This window comes from Physella acuta, unplaced genomic scaffold, assembly GCF_028476545.2.
Source record: "Physella acuta isolate Inbredline_101_S28 unplaced genomic scaffold, ASM2847654v3 ptg000401l, whole genome shotgun sequence".
Taxonomy (NCBI): Eukaryota; Metazoa; Mollusca; class Gastropoda; family Physidae; genus Physella; species Physella acuta.
Window position 1 is genome coordinate 10756 of NW_026731920.1, and position 18523 is coordinate 29278.

General features: G+C 32.5%; 1 protein-coding gene across 1 annotated transcript; it reads left to right on the forward strand.

Annotated features, from left to right (window-relative positions):
* Window positions 1-1344: 1344 nt before the first annotated feature.
* Window positions 1345-15784, forward strand: LOC131942328 (hemicentin-2). Its single transcript, XM_059302139.1, has 20 exons — window positions 1345-1428; window positions 2993-3164; window positions 3739-3839; window positions 4317-4425; window positions 5618-5757; window positions 6370-6484; window positions 6653-6825; window positions 7056-7191; window positions 8625-8749; window positions 8870-9103; window positions 9373-9645; window positions 10009-10123; window positions 10710-10846; window positions 11151-11319; window positions 11910-12106; window positions 12520-12792; window positions 12955-13081; window positions 13270-13496; window positions 13683-13928; window positions 15276-15784. Exons 1-20 carry the CDS (start codon window positions 1359-1361, stop codon window positions 15578-15580), a joined length of 3444 nt encoding a protein of 1147 aa, XP_059158122.1. The 5' UTR covers window positions 1345-1358; the 3' UTR covers window positions 15581-15784.
* The last annotated feature ends 2739 nt before the right edge of the window (window positions 15785-18523 follow it).

Sequence of the window (18523 nt, forward strand, 5' to 3'; positions counted from 1 at the left end):
CTATTGGATAAAAACAAATTAGGCCACAAACTTTGGATTAGCCTAAAGTAAAAATTATTATACCTGGTGTGAAACGGTTTGCCTATCTTTAACACCTGAGCTTGAAGAGGATACACCTAGGTGTGGGGACATGCGAGTGACAGAAAGGTCAGATGTAAGGTTCAATTAGTGCAGTCTAGAGTGACACCATTGGCTAAAAAATTATGAGCCCGAGTAATCGCAACCATTCTGCTTAAAAGTGTTTAGGTAGTGGAGTTTTAGTGCAAGGGAACGGTTTGTTCGTAGAAAAAAAAAACGCTTACATACGTTAGACTGACTATACAGTATGGAATAATTTCTTTAGTCATTTTAAATAAAGGTGGTTATAACATTGTGTTTTAAACATTTGATAAAGAACTGTTGTTTAATAATAATTTTAAGAGAAAATAGTGCTTTTGATGGTAAGTCTTCGTTTCGATATAGACATAATAAATTTTTGCAGTGTATGTGAACAGTGGCGTTGCTAGGTCGGGTGTCACCCGTTGAGGCACCTATGGTGTCATCCCCCACCCCCAAACGAAAAACCTATAGGGTATATATATATATATATATATATATATATATATATATATATATATATATATATATATATATATATATATATATATATATATATATATATAATTTTGCAACTAGTGTGACTTTGTGAACACATTATTTTAATTCACCTATTGATTCATGTGGAAAAAAGACCGTTTTCATAGTAAATTATTAGATATGGTTTCACCTCCACCCCGTTGTTGATTGACTAATCGGTTATTGAAAATATTCACCCCAACTTTTCCTCTATAAATTTTGCAGTTGGTGTCACACTCAATCCCCGGGTAATAGTTATGAAGTGTGCACAGTTAATAGTATCGATGTTTATCAACAATCGGTTGAGGCGATGTTTTCTATAAAATTAAAAGGTTTATGTCATGTGTCACCCCCCCCCCCCCCAACCCCCCATCCTCATCTCATCGTCGTAATCGTCAATTAGTACTTGAAAGACTTAATTAGTACTTAAAAGTTCATCAATTAAATTCGCGAAAGAATTTTACCTTAAATGGTGTCACCCGGTGCGGTCCGCAACCCCCGCCCCGCCTCGAAGTGTATATTCCAAAACATATTTTATTGGACTGGTTGACTGATTCTCCTAGTTAAGTGGTAATTGTATGCTGTAACCGATTTGCTTTCTTTAAAAATGTAGATTCTAATGTTGAGTTTACTTTTAAAAACTTGTTGAGGATTTTTTGTACTCAATGTATGACCTTGTGGCAAAGTTTTTCTATAGATGTAGTATCTTTACCTTATTGTTTCAGCATACAATCAACTTTTTGATGAAGGGAAGAAACATGATGTTCCTCTTCTTGTTCCTTCTCGGATTGACTAGAGTAGAGACTCAAAAACGTAGGCCATTATTTTTACTATGTTGTCATCAATTTTTTAAACATGTTTTTAAACAAGTACATCAACATTGTAACCATTCAATTATTTACAAAAACAGTTTAAACATTGCCACAAAATAATTAAAATGTATGTAAAGCAAATAAATACAGTTACCCGTTTTGACTATAAGCTCATACGGCAGATGAAGAAGAGTTCACTTGTTTTTTTTTAAAATTCAGAATATGAAGGGATAGCGTGGTAAACAATATGCCCATCCGCATTTATTTTCGCTAACTAGACGTCCTGTCGTCTCAAGCGAAGAACTAGAATTCGAGACTTCTGGGAGGCAGCCGTGGACACATTTTTACTTTGTCGTATATACGAAGTATAGAGAAAGTATTGTAATCGTGCAAAAAAAAAATTAAAAAATCGAGATTTTTTACAAATCTCGACGTTTTACACCTCACTGATAAGAAAAACATAATTTTGCAATTTTGTCCGTATGTCTGTGTGTCTGTGTGTGTGTCTGTGTGTAAACACGATTACTTAAGTACCGTTACAGCTAGGTTAATTATTTTATCAAAATCGTAGATCCGTATCAACTTTTGAGCGATTTCCGATAAACGGAAGTGGTACTTTTTCTACTTTGAATTTTTCAAAAGCCTATAACTTGAGAACTATTTCAGATACATACATGAAATTTCACGTGTAAGTAAAAGATCTAATTCTCTACCTTCTGTCAAATTTTGAGTAATTTTCGTTGACCGGAAGTACTAATTTACGATATTTCCGATTTCTCAAAAAACGCACGTAAATTTATAAAGTACTAATAATATTGCGCACTATTATGCACATTTTATTAGGCGTTCACTTAGTGTGCAATCCTTTTTTTTTACGAGATTCCATTCTATTATAAAAAGTTTAAGTAATTAAAAATGGATTACAAATATTGTCTATGTCCTGAGTTGCCATCGCTCGTAGTTTTATATTAGAATATCCGAGAAAGTTTAGGGGAGATCACTCCCGGTTTATTTAATTAGAAAAGCATATAGGCCTACAGGTAAAACCAGTATAAGATTCAATTTTACTGCAGTGGATGGCAGTGGTGTCTCAAGGGCAGGTACAGCGTTTCTTTCAGAATTTTTTCCCGGGGGGGGGGGGTTGGGGGCACTTGAAATATTCGGGAGGGGGGAGCACTACATTTTCTGGGGGTGGGGTGGGGCGGACACTGGTAAAAATTATATTATATTTTCTATATAAATTATATTTCTTGGGGGGGGGGGGGGGTTAGAGTGCGCCCCCCCCCTCCCCGAATATATGCCTGAAAGAAACTCTAGGTGGGTGACACAAGAAGATACAGCATGGTTCACCCTTAGAATAGTTATCAGACATATGGGGCAGAAGACGTAGTTTATCTGGTTCAGTAGTTTCCCTATGGTGAGTTATGTACGATTTAGAAACGGCTCGACTAAGGGACGTCCAACAGACTATAGCCAGAGGATTCGAACTCGAGTTAGCAGCAGTAAACTCTACAGCCCGCCCATGCTATGATATCAGAGATTAATCTATACCCTTTCTTCAACAGACAATGTACTTGATGCACCGAAACTTGAGTCTAGCGAACTCGGCCCTTATGTAGCCTACACCGATTTCTTATTCTACCTAGCCTGTCGCTCCAGTTCAGACAGCGTATTAACCTACCAGTTCTATAAAAATGGTGAACTAAAAGTCAGAGATAGGTGGCATACCTACTCGGTGTGAGTTTACACATTTTTTTTTATATTTATCTCATATATATTAAAGATTATCATAGATTACTCTTACTTATTAACAGACTCAACAGCGTTTTGGACGCTTCTATTAAGCTGGCATATTTTTCTCATACGAATACAAGAAGAAGCTAGTTTTTTTTTTTTCATTTCGAAAGATTTGTCTATAGAAGGGGTGGAAAAGTGGAAGGGGGGGGGGGTGCTACATGTTTTGCTAAGCGGTCTGGAGGGTTGTCTCAGTGGCGTAGCCAGGAATTGGTCATGGGATGGGTTCAAATATTTTTCCATATGTATAAAATCATATATATATATATATATATATATATATATATATATATATATATATATATGGGTGTGAGTCCTTTGGAGGGGTTATAACCCCCAATAACCCCCCCCCCCCCCCTTGCCTACGCCGCTGGCTTGTCTACATCGTAGTATCCTAGTTCTTTCAGTCACCCCCTGTGTGGCGGCGGAGACTGCTAAGCTACTTAGCTTATTTATCAGAAATGCACATTGACACACATGTTGCAATATAATAACTGATATTTAATTTTAAATTTAGAAATCGATATAACGATGCTTATTCTGGAAACTATACTTGCACTATTTCAAACTCTGTTGGTGAATCTGCACACAGCAACAGCCTGCTCTTAATAACCGTGGGTAAGTTTTTTGCCTTGTAAAATTTCAATATTTCTTCTTCGTCAATACATCTCTTTAAAAAACTCAAAAATTAGTTTATTTACTTTAAAAAAAATATTTAAAAAATTATTTCTTTATTCAAACAAGAAGTCCTACTATTTAACTTAAAGTCCTTAAATATATTTACTTTTTTTTTGCATTTGTTTTTAAATAAAAATGCTTGATAACTGAGGCGTAGCGGGGGGGGGGGCATATGTCCCCGGGCGCCGACCTTAGGGGGCGCCAAGATGGGTTGGAAAAATAAATTGAAAGGTTGAGGGGGATGCAAATCGAAATCTTGAGAGGGGGGGGGGGGTGCAAATCGAAAGTTTGTTCACGGGCGCCGGGAAAGGTCGCTACGCCTCTGCTTGATAATATTTAAAACAACAACTGTTTATGATTATGTGACTTTTAAGATGACTAGCAAATATTGGCTAATTTTAAAACATCGAATTTCAGGTCCACCAACTCTGATATCAACCAACGATGATCCACAAATAGGCGATGATGTAACATTGACATGTCAACTCCCCATTCAAGTTCTAGGAGTTAAATTTACTTGGTTCAAGTAAGGTTTAAACTAAGAGGTGTAGCCTAGAGATTTTATAAACTTATTTAAGCTTAACAGAAATTTTAAAATTTTAAAATATTGATAGGCTCTGATTTATGAATTCCTCTTTACTATGTCTATAATATGGTATTTCTTTCTTATCTATCTATATATATAATTATTTTCTTGGAGACGTTTGAAAACACCAAGCTGTAAGCGCGCCTAGCAGTCCCCTCTCTCCTCTCTAGGCATATCGCAACCACCCCCACCCTCACATGGTCTGGTGAGCTGTGGTTCACGCTAAATGTTTACAACAGAGTTTCTTCCAGGCATCTCTTCGGGGGGGGGGGGGCTATGCCCCCCGAAAAATTTTTACCACCCCCCCGAACGAAATGAAATTTATATAATTTATATAGAAAATATATACTTTTAACAGTGTCCGCCCCCCCCCCCCCCGAAGAAAGTTTACCGCCCCCCCGAAGAAAGTTTACCGCCCCCCCCCCCCCCGAAAATTTCAAGTGCCCCCCCCCCCCCCCCCCCGGAGAAAAAAAGTCTGGAAGAAACACTGGTTTACAATCGTAGAGCCGGGTTTAGTGACGGCTATTAGGGGCAGATAATTTAGCTGGAAACCTGGGTGAGGTAACTAAGAGAAGGCTGCTTTCATGGGGGGGGGGGGGGATTAGGGTAAGGGTTTTTTTTTCGTCCTTAACAACTTACTGATAGTGTTTTAAAGCATATTATATTTTCAGTGGCGGCATTGGTACTGTCGAAGTCACAAATTATGAATTACTGAAAAGTAGAAAATAAAACAACTAAATAGCGGCGTATGATACGCCGCGGGTCGGCTTATATATTTATATAATTCTCTTCACGGAGACCATAGAATACACCACGCAGCTTAGCCACCACCCTCATCCCCACCTGTCAGATGAGCTGTGGTTCACCCCGAATGTTTACAACAGTAGAGCCGGTTCGAAGTGACGGTCATTAGGGGCAGATAATTTAGTTTTTTCATTGCTTCTGTAAACGACTGCTTTCACTGGGCGGGGTGGGGTGGAAGGGGGGGGGGGGGGGCTTGGGATAGTGTCGAATTCGCGAATTATGAATTGTTGATAAGTAGAAAATAAAACAACTAGATAGCGGCGTATTATAACTTTTGTATTCGTGTTTACAAAGCTAAAAATTAATGGGAACTTTTTTTTCCTCCTAGAGATTTGAATCGATTAGCCAATGCATCTGAACAAGTGTACGCTGTAACAAATATCAGCGCTGATGATGCTGGGGAATATAAATGCTCGTTTAAAATCAACGGTGTGAGGGAGCTGCAGAGTACAAGTTTTATTTTAGTTTGTGAGTTTATTTTTTGAACTTTTAAAATTATTATAAAAACATTGTGTCCGAGATAATGATTTTTAAAAAATAAAAAAAATAAAAAACAAAGAAAGAAAATAAATTTAAAAAATATTATTTAGAATTATTTTTTTTGCTGGTATTAGTTGCGACTCATTTCTTTTGACGGTAGTCTCCATATCTCCATATAATTTATGTGCGGTATATATACGTTTTAGGGGTATACAATACTGGCTCATTAGCGTTCTGATAGCACCTCTATTTACACTATGAAAAGCCTTAAAGTCTACTAAGGTCATGTATAGCGGGGAAAGCTACTCAAGGAACTGTTCAATAATAAGGTGAAAGGAAGCAATGTGGTCAGTGCATGAACTAATAAGTAATTTGTCTAAGGCATCACTCCAGCTCTCCAGGATGATTCTTGGCATCACTTTGCTTGGAACCAAACAATCATCAACCCTCTCCAGTTGTTGCATCTGACTAGAAATTAGACTACATGGGAAAACACATACTGTGTTTTTAAAAACAAACATATTATTATGCCTTGTACATAATATGACTTTAAAATAAATTACTAATGTTTTTACTAATGTTTTTTGACATTTTCTGCAGTAACGCCTCCAGGGAAACCTTCACAAAGCTTACAATTAAATTCCTCAGTCAACGTGGGATCTTCCATTATGTTTTGGTGCAATGCTAATGAGAGTTTGAACTTTGGTCTTCTTAAGTAAGCCATGCAATTAGGCAAACTTTAAACAGGCCTACTTATATTTTAATAAGATAGTATATCGTAATTTTATACTTAAGGCTAATATAAAAAAAATGTTGAATGGTTTTTTTTTAAAATTTAATTGTGATAACCTTACATTCTTATATTATGACTGTTCCATTGTAGGATTTTTCTGTATCAAAATGGCGTAAAAGTTGCAGAAAGAAATGGAAGTCTAGGATATGGCAAGTTCTTCATTCAAATAATAACTATGAGAGATTCTGGAAACTACACATGCACTTTTACAAACAAAAGAGGAGAGTCTGTCCAAAGTGATCCTGGATCTATTCAAGTGAATGGTAGAGATTGGAATTTATAATTTAAATTACATTTTTTTAAAAATGCGTTTTGCAAATTGTAAAAGTAAATTACAATAGCAAGTATTGATGGGTATTCTTGATAAAGATTTTATAAACAGGAACTTGTATTTACATTTTGTTTTTTAACAAGACTAAAATCAGTAAAAGCTAAGAATCTAATATTAAGGTTTTACATTTAAGTAATAAGAGTGTTCAATTCAACTTTCTAGATGCTGAAGTTGCTAAATCATCTCTGCTAGACGTATCTCCGATAATGTATAAAGGTGAACAAGACTCTCAAACAGACTGCCTATCAACGACTCGTGGAGCAAAAAGCTACTGCACTTTGTTCATTAATAAGATAAGGTATTTTAAAAATATATTTCTTAGCCAAATCTTCCTTAAACTATGTAACTTTAACTTAACAAAATCAGTTTAGAATATTTGAAAGTGTTAATAACTCAAAACACACATTTTGGGGAACAAAAATCAATTTTAAAAAGTTTTAGAACGTTCTTTTAAAAATATTCGTAATAAATATTTGAATTTCTCCAGTATCGTATACAGAATAAAGAAATGAAGTTAAATTATTGTAATTGTGTACAAAATTGAAATAGATTTTTGTTAGTTTTCGCCATTTTACACCTCTCTACTTTATCGTTTAAGGAATATAAAGGATGTATTGAAATCATTCGAAATTTCTAAATAGAGATTTTTAAAAATGTGACGATTTACATTATTCAGAAAATCTTAGTTTTGCAATTTCGTCCATGTCGGTCTGTGAAAACGAAATCTTTAATAGTATTAGTTAAGTTGGCGAAATTTCATATATAAATATTATACAAATTTTTAAAATTTCTGTTTCAACATTTGATCGCTTTCCATTAATCGAAAGCTGCACTTTCACTTTTTCCGGTTTCTCCAAAACCAATAACTAGAGCACCGTTTAAGTTATTTGTTTAACCAATAACTAGAGCACCGTTTAAGTTACGTGGACGAAATTTCACATTTTAAGAACAACGCACAGGTTTCTTTTAACTTTTGAACAATTTCCGATAACCGAAATTTTATACGTTGGTATAAAATCTAATTTTGAGTGATTTTCAGTGCACTGAAGTAGTACATTCCTTTTTACTAACATATAGCTTAATTATGCACACGTTGTTTACGTTCATTTTGGTGGGCAGTTCTTTTTTCTAATCGATTGTATTCTATTCACATTTGGAAATAAGTACAAAATAACTTCCGATTTCATCAAGGCCTGAAATATTTAAACAAAAAATTACTTGTAATATAATTAGTAATTTAGCTAACACTTCTATTTTTAATTTGGAATAGTAGAGTCAGTGTGTTGTGGTGATAGTGGATGTTATATTATTTAATATCAAGAAACAACATGGCTATACCCTATTGACTGCTATTATATATTCTATTACGTAAAACAATTGCTGTGACCTTCATTGTTTTACTTTCCCTGGCCACTCTGGTAGACTTAAAGGAGGGGTTGGGAGCGACTTTTTAAAATATTTGAATTGATAAAATAATTCTAAAAGGCTTTTCAACGCCTTATATTCAATACAAAATTATGAAAATTACTGTGATCAATGGTTCCCAGACAGCTGTAATTTTTAAAACTATAATTGTATCGCTTTTTTATGATTACATAGACTTTTCAAGAATATTGCAATAAAAGTGCCACCCCCCTTGATGTTATATTAGAATATACAAAAAAGTTCAGGGACGATCAATCCAGCTACCTTTTTATGCATTAAATTGAAAACATTGTTTGCCTGTAACAGATATGTTGATGCTGAGGACTGTAGATTTTTTCGACCACATGCTGTTAGTGGATCCTACACATGCACCAGAAATATTTATAACAAAACTGGGCTCATGAGTCCACCAGTGCAAGTCACATTTTACAGTAAATAACATTTTTTATCATTTTTGCTTTAATAGGAACATATGAAATTCTCTAAGATTTAATGTAGAGGTGTAGACTTTTAAACATTTTTACTTACATTATTCTTTTATGTTATTCCAGACAAACCTCGTGTTGTACCAGCCACGAATTTTTTCTTGAACCAAAATTTTGCACTGAGGTGTATCACAGATGTACCCAGTGGTACATACTTCTGGTACAAATGGGATAATTTAGTTTATTCTTCAAACAATGACACATATGAGTTTACTTTAACAAGTAGCATGGCTGGGTCTTACCGCTGTAGAGTTAAAATTAATGAATCGGATATATGGAGTGAATTTTACCTAATCCGTGGTTTGTATAATATTCTGGCTTTTTTTTCTTTACTTTTATATTTATTTGCGTTACAGAGTAAAATGTATTTTTAAACCTACACTAGGAAAAATGTTCACATTCTGAATAATAGTGATGTTTAATGTGAGTTTGAATTTAGGTAGAATATATAAACAAACAAATAAAAACAAAATTTAAAGCAAAATATTGTGATTTTACAATTGTCTTTTTTTATAGCATTTTTTTAGCTTTTGTTCTTCCTTCTCATTTGAACCACTTTATGCTTTCAGTTTCTAGACCAGCTAAACCCTCTTTAAATAATAATAATAAAAAGTCAAAATTGGGTTTAAAAAAGACCGTCTCCACAAATTTATATTGTATTGGTGATGATGCTGAGATGTATTCATTATATATGAACGGAATCAAAGTGTCTACTAAACCGGCAAGCAACAACACATTCACAATATTTCTGTCCAAGTCAGCTACAGTTCAGTACAAATGCACTGCATCAAACAGATTTGGTGAAAGTGAGCCAAGTGATCCTGTTATTATAAATAAGATGGGTAAGAACTAATTTTAATATTTTACTAATATTTTAATATTTTGTTTTCTATTAATAGGAAATAAGGTTTAAAATATAAAATTTCAAATGTTTATTTGTTATTTACATTGTAATAATACATCTTTAAGAGCTTATAAATTTTATACATTTAATTGAATTATAACTTAAATTATTAACATCTAAATAAACTTTAATTAATTTATGTTTATACTAGCAATCCATTTTTCTACACAAATGAATAAGTTACAGAGTTAATTACACAAATTTTAACTTTATATTATTATGCTATTTTTTTATTTTTAAGTAATATGTGTAAACATTATTTTAATCCTTTATCTTTATTCTATATATTTTTTTGCTATAGAGAGTGTTTATATAACTGCTAGCAGTATTGTGGCTTTTGTTGGTCAGCCTTTTTCATTGAACTGCAGTGTTGAAAACAATCAGTCATCTGGATCTTACTCTTGGGAAATACATAAGTAACTGTTATATTTTTTTCTAAAACAAAATTCATTAGATATTATGGAGTGGTCGGGTTGATAAAGCTAACGGCTACTAAACCGAAAAGACCCGAATTTGAACCCTTGACAAAAAAGGCTTGATAGCTCGGGACTGCAAATCATCTAGTAGACAAAACGCAAAAATCAAACAATCACTAGCTTGTATTTTGTTCTTGGGTGGACAAAATCTAGGAAAGCAAATCTAGAATGAAAAGTATGCTGAAATAGGAGACAACTGCCTATATGGTGCATAACAAATGACACGAAATACTTAATTAATTGCGCTGGAGGAAATTCCGTCCAACATTACAATTAAGAAGGATGAAAGAGAAGATATCATGTTACATCTGATAGAGACATTTTTGTTTCATGAGCAAACATGTTAGATTATATTTTAAAATAAAAACCTTTAGGAAAAAGAGCTAATTATTTATAACTTATTTACTACTTTATGTTTTTACATATTTTTACATATAGTAAATGATCATGTATTTGAAACGGAAAGTTATCTAAAAATGGTCTAAATGTAAATATCACATATATATCTAAAATAAATACATTTCAGAATTGCAGGCATGGATACTGTGATGTCTCAAAATCTAACCATCAATCCGCTGACAATACAAGATGAAGGCGTCTACATTTGTCATTTTACAAAACAAGAGTCAACATACACAGTATATGACTATTATGTTCTAGCTGGTGAGTCATGTTTTATTACTTTGGTCTTTTTTATGTTTATTTTAAGTTTTTGTAAACTTTTATTTATACATTATTTTATATTCTTAATTATATATTCAGCAAATTTCTTTTCAACCGGAAATATCGATTATTGAGGTTAATAATTGATTACTTGTAATTAGAATTTTTAAAAATATGCCCATTGTAACAATGATAAATTACATAGTAATTAATATAAAACATTTTTAAGGGTAATATCTCAAAACTAATTTTTATTGTGTTATCTCATTTGTTTTATTACAAATATATTTACTTATGATTTCAGTTTCAATTTCTAGTGTACCTGAAATCTTCTTAAGAAATCCAGCTATAAAAGGCGATCAAGGGGCGAGTATTTCCATTCTATTAAGTACCAGCGCTGCAGAAACAGACGTCATCGTGCGATTTGTTTGTTACATTTACACTCTTATAATCGATGGAAAGAATCCATTCCGGTAAATAAATTTAATAATTTGTTTATTTTTTTTGTTTAAATGTTGTTACATTAATTGTGATTTTTCAAGAACTATTAAATAACTTTGATTTCTGTTTTTAATGAACTTTCATTTAATACAATTGTTTTATTTACAATTTTAATGACATATTACTGCCTTCTTATTTTTAAATAAAATAAAATAGCCATTCAGTTTTGGTGGTTCTTGAAGATGACAAAATGTAATGTTTCTTTAGTTTTTTATTTTGAAATCGGAAGTCATTGTGAGATCAGCACTATGCCTATCAGCTTTTTGATCCGGTATTTAATGTGGCTAGATAGATTTATGTAATAGTATGTCAAACAGAAAATATCTCAATACTTTTGAAATAACAGTTAAATAATTTACTGTTTGACCATCCTTTCCATTATATAGCATAACATTCTTATACATTTAGATGTAATAGAAACAGCATTTTGTTTATACAGTTGGGATTATGATTTCTGTTATCAATATTTTACCACTGTGCATATCTATTTAAAGTGTATCTATTTAAAGTGTATGCATTTTGTAATATAGGATATTCATTGAACAATCAATATCTGTTTCAGTCTTTATAAAAATGGAGCTGTAGTAAAAAAATTGCCCTATGTGAATGAGCTTTACTTCTCGGGAAGATTTAACATACGAAGGATCTATTCAGTGGATACAAGCGTAGCATCTAATGAAGGAAACTATACCTGTACAGCACTCAACTCAGTGGGGGAATCTCAGCCATCAAAGGCTGTGTACTTTACTAGAGATTTAGGTGGGCTGGTTTACTCTTTTTCCTATTCTTATAAATAAACCTTGACGACAACGACAGGGGAGAGGGATGGGTGGGGGGGTAATTCCTAATGTACCCATAGAGACGATTAAAACTATTCTTGTATGTACGGGCAACCGTGGCTAAACTTTAGATAGTTAATCCAATTAATTAAAACGAAAATGTGGAGCCAATCTTTATTTTTTTTTAAACCAACAACACATTCACTAATTTAAACTACATATAACATAATCTAATTACACAAAAAATTAACACAACCAAACATAACATGTTAACAAAAGCTACATAACTTATTAACAAATCACCCAGCATAGTTAGAACCGTAACCTGAACTGAAGGAAACAAAAGATACGTAAAAATAATGTTTATTTATTTTATAATCCATATATTTTCAGGATTTAAAAAGCCTCAAGTTACCATGAACAACGTAAATCCACAAGCTGGAGATGACATTACACTTACATGCAACATATTGTCACCACAACCAGACTTCATTATAACGTGGCAGAAAGATTTCTCAAACATACTGAAAACTGGACTTACTTTGTCCCTCACATCTCTGACAGTAGAGGATCATGGCTTCTACACTTGCACTTATTCCAATCGTTCAAATGAAGATGACAGATATTTTTGGTTGGAGAAGGTTTCAGATCCAATTTTAATTTCATGTACGTGACTAATTACAGTGATTATATTTAACCAGATTATAATTATCAAATGTTGGGCACATATACTTTTAAAAGAAATGCATGAAATAAATAGAAGTTTGGTATCGTAGTTGTCGTAACTCTATTAAGAGTTTTTAAATGTTTGATATTATGTTTTCTTAGTGCTACCACCTCTGCAACCAATATTATTGTTTGATGCCAGCTATCTTGACGTAAAGAACAAATACTATGGCTATGGTGATGGACCTGTATTTTACACATTTGGCGAAGGAGATACTTTACATTTAAAGTAATAATAAATGTGAATAATTAATTTTTAAAAAAAATGTTAATATTTTAGTTTAAGAAAACCGTTGATTTGTTATTACAAAAAAAACAACTAATGAAAAGGAATTATTATGTATTATACAAAATTATTCCCAGCTCTGTAGTTAATATTTTTTTTTAATTTTAAATATCTTTGTAATTTTATTGTAGGTGCTTTGTTCAAGCCATGCATTTAGCTAACTACCAGATTGCTAGTATGAATCCGTCGCCTTACAATTTTACTCTATATAAAAATGGTCAAATTACTCAGCCTGCAAACACAAATGGTATGTTTACCATTTCTGGACTTTCAAAAGGAGACTACAATTACACGTGTCAAGTTAGCCGTGAAGCACAGCTATCTTTTATGAGTTACTCTCTTTTAGTAAGGATAACTGGTAAGCATTACACACTTTTGTTAATATATATTTATTATTATATTTTATTCATATATTGCTTCGCATATATAGTAATACGGCATAATAATTAAACGATTATTTATTTTTAAAAATGTTAACTGAACAAAGTAAAGGTCGTAATAACAAATATTAATATATTGAATTCAGATATTTTCTTTTATTTAGATCGACCAACCATTACTTCTTCTGTGCCATCTCCTTCATTGGGTGCTAATCTCACCCTAACCTGCAACACTCTTGTGGAATCTAACAACATTGACATTACTTGGAGAAAAAATGGAATCAATATGGGATTTACATCAAATGTTCTCAGTTTGAATACAATATCTCAATATGATGAAGGATCTTACACATGTCAACAAACACATATGGAGTGGACGTCACCTATGAGTGCAGAATTCATCATTAATTGTAAGCAGCTCAGCTATAATTGCAGCTAAAAATTTAAAACCAAAATTTAGTTATAGTTTTAGTGCTACAATGCAGAGTTAAAAAAAACTAAGAACAATGCACAGTAAATAAGAAATGAATCGTCTTAATTTACATTTAATTAGATGAAACAGGAATTGAAAATCTATACACACATTTGAGCATAAAATTATATTTTTAATATAAGTAAATTTAAATAAACCGGGAGTGATCTCCCCTAAACTTTCTCGAATATTCTAATATAAAATTACGAGGGATGGCAACTCAGGACATAGACAATATTTGTTATCCATTTTTAATTACTTAAACTTTTTATAATAGAATAGAATATCGTAGAAAAAAAAGAATTACACACCAAGTGAAAAGTTTCCCTTTCAAACCTGACGGTCAATGGGGCAAGTGAAGTAGAGTTCACTTGTTTCTGTGACCTAGGCATATGAAGAGATAGTGTGGTCAGCACTATGCCCAACCGCCTTTACTTTCCCTAACAGGAGTTAGGTACCCATCAGAGTTGGGTGGACTCAGGGACGGTGTAGTGACTTGAACTCGGATTCGAACTCGAGACTAACGGGTTAGCAGTCCAGCTCTCTACCGCTAGACCATTCCGTCCCACACCAAGTGAACGCCTAATAAAATGTTTATAAAAGTGCGGGATATTATTAGTACTTTATAAATTTACATGCGTTTTTTTGAGAAATCGGAAATAGCGTAAATTAGTACTTCCGGTAAACGGAAATTACTCAAAATTTGACAGAAGGTAGAGAATGAGATCCTTTACTTACGTGTGAAATTTCATGCATCTATCTAAAATAGTACGCAACTTGTAGGCTTTTGAAAAGTTCAAAGTAAAAAAAAGTACCACTTCCGTTTATCGGAAATCGTTCAAAAGTTGATCAGGATCTACGATTTTGATAAAATATTTATATACGAAATTTCATCAACCTAGCTATAACGGTACTCAAGTTATCGTGTTTACACACAGACAGACACTCAGATACACAGACATACGGACAGAATTGCAAAGTCCAGTTTTTACAACTCGATAACGCATAAAACGCCAAAATGTTTATATATTTGTATTTATAATTTTTGCCTGATTAAAATAAGTCCTTTATACTCCGGATGTGATGAAGGACTGAGGAGTAAAACGGTGAAAACTGTCAAAATTTCATGTTATTTTTGTGCACGATTACAATACTTTCTCTATACTTCGTATATCCGAGAGAGTAAAAAAGGGTATTTAAAACTAATTTGAAATTGTATAATAATTTATTTTTATAAAAAATTATATATAATTTTAAAATTATTAATGCTGCTTCTTGTCTGCAGTTGGACTAGTACCTTCCAAGCCAGATATTTTGATCACTGCCGATACACCAATACAAGCTGGTTCATCTTTTGCAATATACTGCCTTTCTACTGGTACTCCAGTAGTTTCTGCAACTTTCTACAAGGATGGTCAGATCATTTTCAATGCAACTGGTGGCTATATGAGTGATGCGGGACAGACTGTATTCACATATCAAATAACACTAGCAGCTGTTACCAACTCAGGAATCTATTCGTGTACTGTTAGAAACAGCCTCAGTGTTTCTCAGATTAGTGAGACCTTAAATTTGAATGTGATGGGTTAGTTATAGATATATCGAGATTCGTTAGTTGCTGTCAATTACTTTATAATTTGTGGCTTTATTTTTATAGGTGTAGTGACCAATCGAAATTACTAAAAATATTGCTAATAATGTGGCATAATTATCTTTTTAGTTTTACACCTTATAATGTTGTTATTTGTTTACAAAAGATACAATTTTTTAATGTTTTTTTTTTTTTAAATCGCATGCTGGCTCCAATAAAATTGAAAACATTATATTTATACAGTAGGCAGTCTTTTCGTAATAACTCATGATATTATTTATATATATATATATATATATATATATATATATATATATATATATATATATATATATATATATATATATATATATATATATCTCGAAGCGTCATGGGAGCGTGTAGCGGTCAGTCGTGTGTTAGAAAGCAGTTGCAGATAGATATTGTTAGAAAATAGTTTAGTTGGAATAATTAGGGTATGGTTGAGATATTAGACAGTAGAAATAGTGTACTTTTCTAGATAACAAGGATGCCTTATAAATTATCAAAGAAGAACGTACCGTAACTATATGCATAGGAGCGACTGCATTTAGTAACATTACAACATATGTACGATGTATTGCATATTGTGATATTCCGACGTAAACGATTGTGTTATTATCACTCGTCATTTATTAGACTGTAATATAAAGCAAATGGCGTGTGTAGAAGAACCAAATACATTTAAAAAAACCAACATAACTCATTCTTAAATACAACATTAATATTGAAACTTTAATAGTAAACCATAAAGTAATCATTTTTTCTACAGCTATAACCATGACAAGATCTGCACTTAACGTACTGGATAAATATAAGACAATTATATATATATATATATATATATATATATATATATATATATATATATATATATATATATATATATATATATATATATATACACTTCGTAGTTATGTCTATACACGGCGTGGTCTAAGCTGTAGAGCGCTAGGCTGCTAACGTTTAATCCCCCCCCCTTAGATTCGCCTCTGGTTATAGTATCAATTTTAAAATATTGTATTGCAAATTTTATAGTAAGAAGTAGGCACATACAGTGGCAACTAACAACAACAATAAATCTATATGTAACCAAGGAACATCCAAACGGGAGTGATAAGAGAACTGAGTGGTTACAATTTTAATACTACGAATCATAATTGGAAATATATTACGTTAATAAAAGTGAATATTTTTAACATAGTAACATCGTAATTCAGTTTTTTTTATTTCGCGCAGCAAAATAGCTGTTTATAAGTTCTAGAAAATTTCGTATTTATCGTTACATAAATGATAAAATTAATCGATGCATTAATTTGTAATATGAGATAAACACAATAAACAATAACTCCCATAGCATTTCCGCTAAACGGATTTGGATTTGCATACGAAAAGATAAGATCAAACGTATTCGACGGAATTAGCACCAGTACAATCAAGCTCAAACAAAGGATTAGAGTGATTTTGATTGATTTCATATCATTTTGTCTCTTCACTGATGTTTCTGTTGAAGAGAGGCTCTTAATATTTCTTGTAGATACTGTAAGTTTTAGAATTATGAGCACAGTGCAAATGAAGATTATCACAGCAGGAACTCCATTTAGCAATACGATAATGTATTTTCGATATATTTCATAAAATTCTACATTGTCAAAATAATACCTATTGATATACAGAGCAGCAACTGTAATGTTTGTATTGTCAATCGTTATCCATTTTATACTGTACGCTATTTGATAAGGTACGTAAATCAAGGATATGATAATGTAAATGGTGAAAACAAGACTACTCATTCGAAAAGAAGTTATAATCTGTGCAACATTGAAAGGTAACCAGACTGCGATCGTGCGTTCTAAGGCGATGATCGAAACGAGGTAGATACTGATCGACAGGGCTGACTGTTTCCAGAAAAATAAATACACACGGATGAAAACAAATGCTGTTTTGCTTTTATAGATATCGACAGGTTCAATGAATCTGTGAACTCGAAGCAGAAACTGTGTTGCTGAATACAGTAAATCTGAAGCTGATAAGGCTGTTAATGCTATGTTTGTTGTGACTGTAGATCCGTTGTAGATCAATATTATAATCGTAACTATGTTTCCTGTGATCCCAGCTAAGCTGCAAAGCGGGAGCAAGAAAGAATTTATCACCATGTCTATGTAGTAATAAACTTCATCAGAAACATTGTACACTAACTTTGGTAATAGGCCAATTCTTCCCTGATTTTTAATATAATTGAATACTATGCTGACGTTTTCCGATGGAACAGCCATTGTATTTTGTAATTTATATGAATTGATTACTACATGAAACCTGAAAGACAATGGAAAACAAAGCAAGATGCTATTATTAAATTCGTGTTAGAAAACAATGCTATCCTAAATTACTACAATTTTAACCAGGTTTTTTTATGTTGGTGGTAACTTCTTACTGTAGTCCTTTGTCTTTCCTGTCATATACTTTGTCACCAAGAATTTTTGCCCTTTATGAGAAGCCGAATGAAGAAAAAAATAATTTTCAACCTACCAAATTGCCTAAAACATAAAAGTAAATCTTTGAATATTTTATCGTGGTTATAAAGTTTCTTCTCCGAAATCACCATGGGTATTTATATACTTCATAACTTATAAACAATATAGCAAGCTATTTACCGTAACATTATACGGTTAACCCATATTCTGCTAGCGTCCCACTTATGGGACGCTTGTAAAAAAAATTGCTAAAAATTTTTAAAAACTAGTTAAAACACAAATTATGTTTCATTGTATTTGAAAATGGCTAGACTATTGAATTTGTGTGTGTTTTGTGAAAAAAATTAATTTAGAAAAATGTTATAGTGCCGGATTTGCAGGACTTGTCAAAATGGCGGAAAAACGAAAACATGCGCATAGGAAAATGCATATCTTCTAAAATATTAACAT

Excerpts from the sequence above, each read along its gene's own strand:
- LOC131942328 (XM_059302139.1), top strand. The coding sequence starts at position 1,359 with ATGAAGGGAAGAAACATGATGTTCCTCTTCTTGTTCCTTCTCGGATTG. Across the intron at positions 4,426-5,617 it reads GTTAAATTTACTTGGTTCAA|AGATTTGAATCGATTAGCCA; the intron begins GTAAGGTTTAAA and ends TTTTCCTCCTAG. Across the intron at positions 6,826-7,055 it reads TGGATCTATTCAAGTGAATG|ATGCTGAAGTTGCTAAATCA; the intron begins GTAGAGATTGGA and ends TCAACTTTCTAG.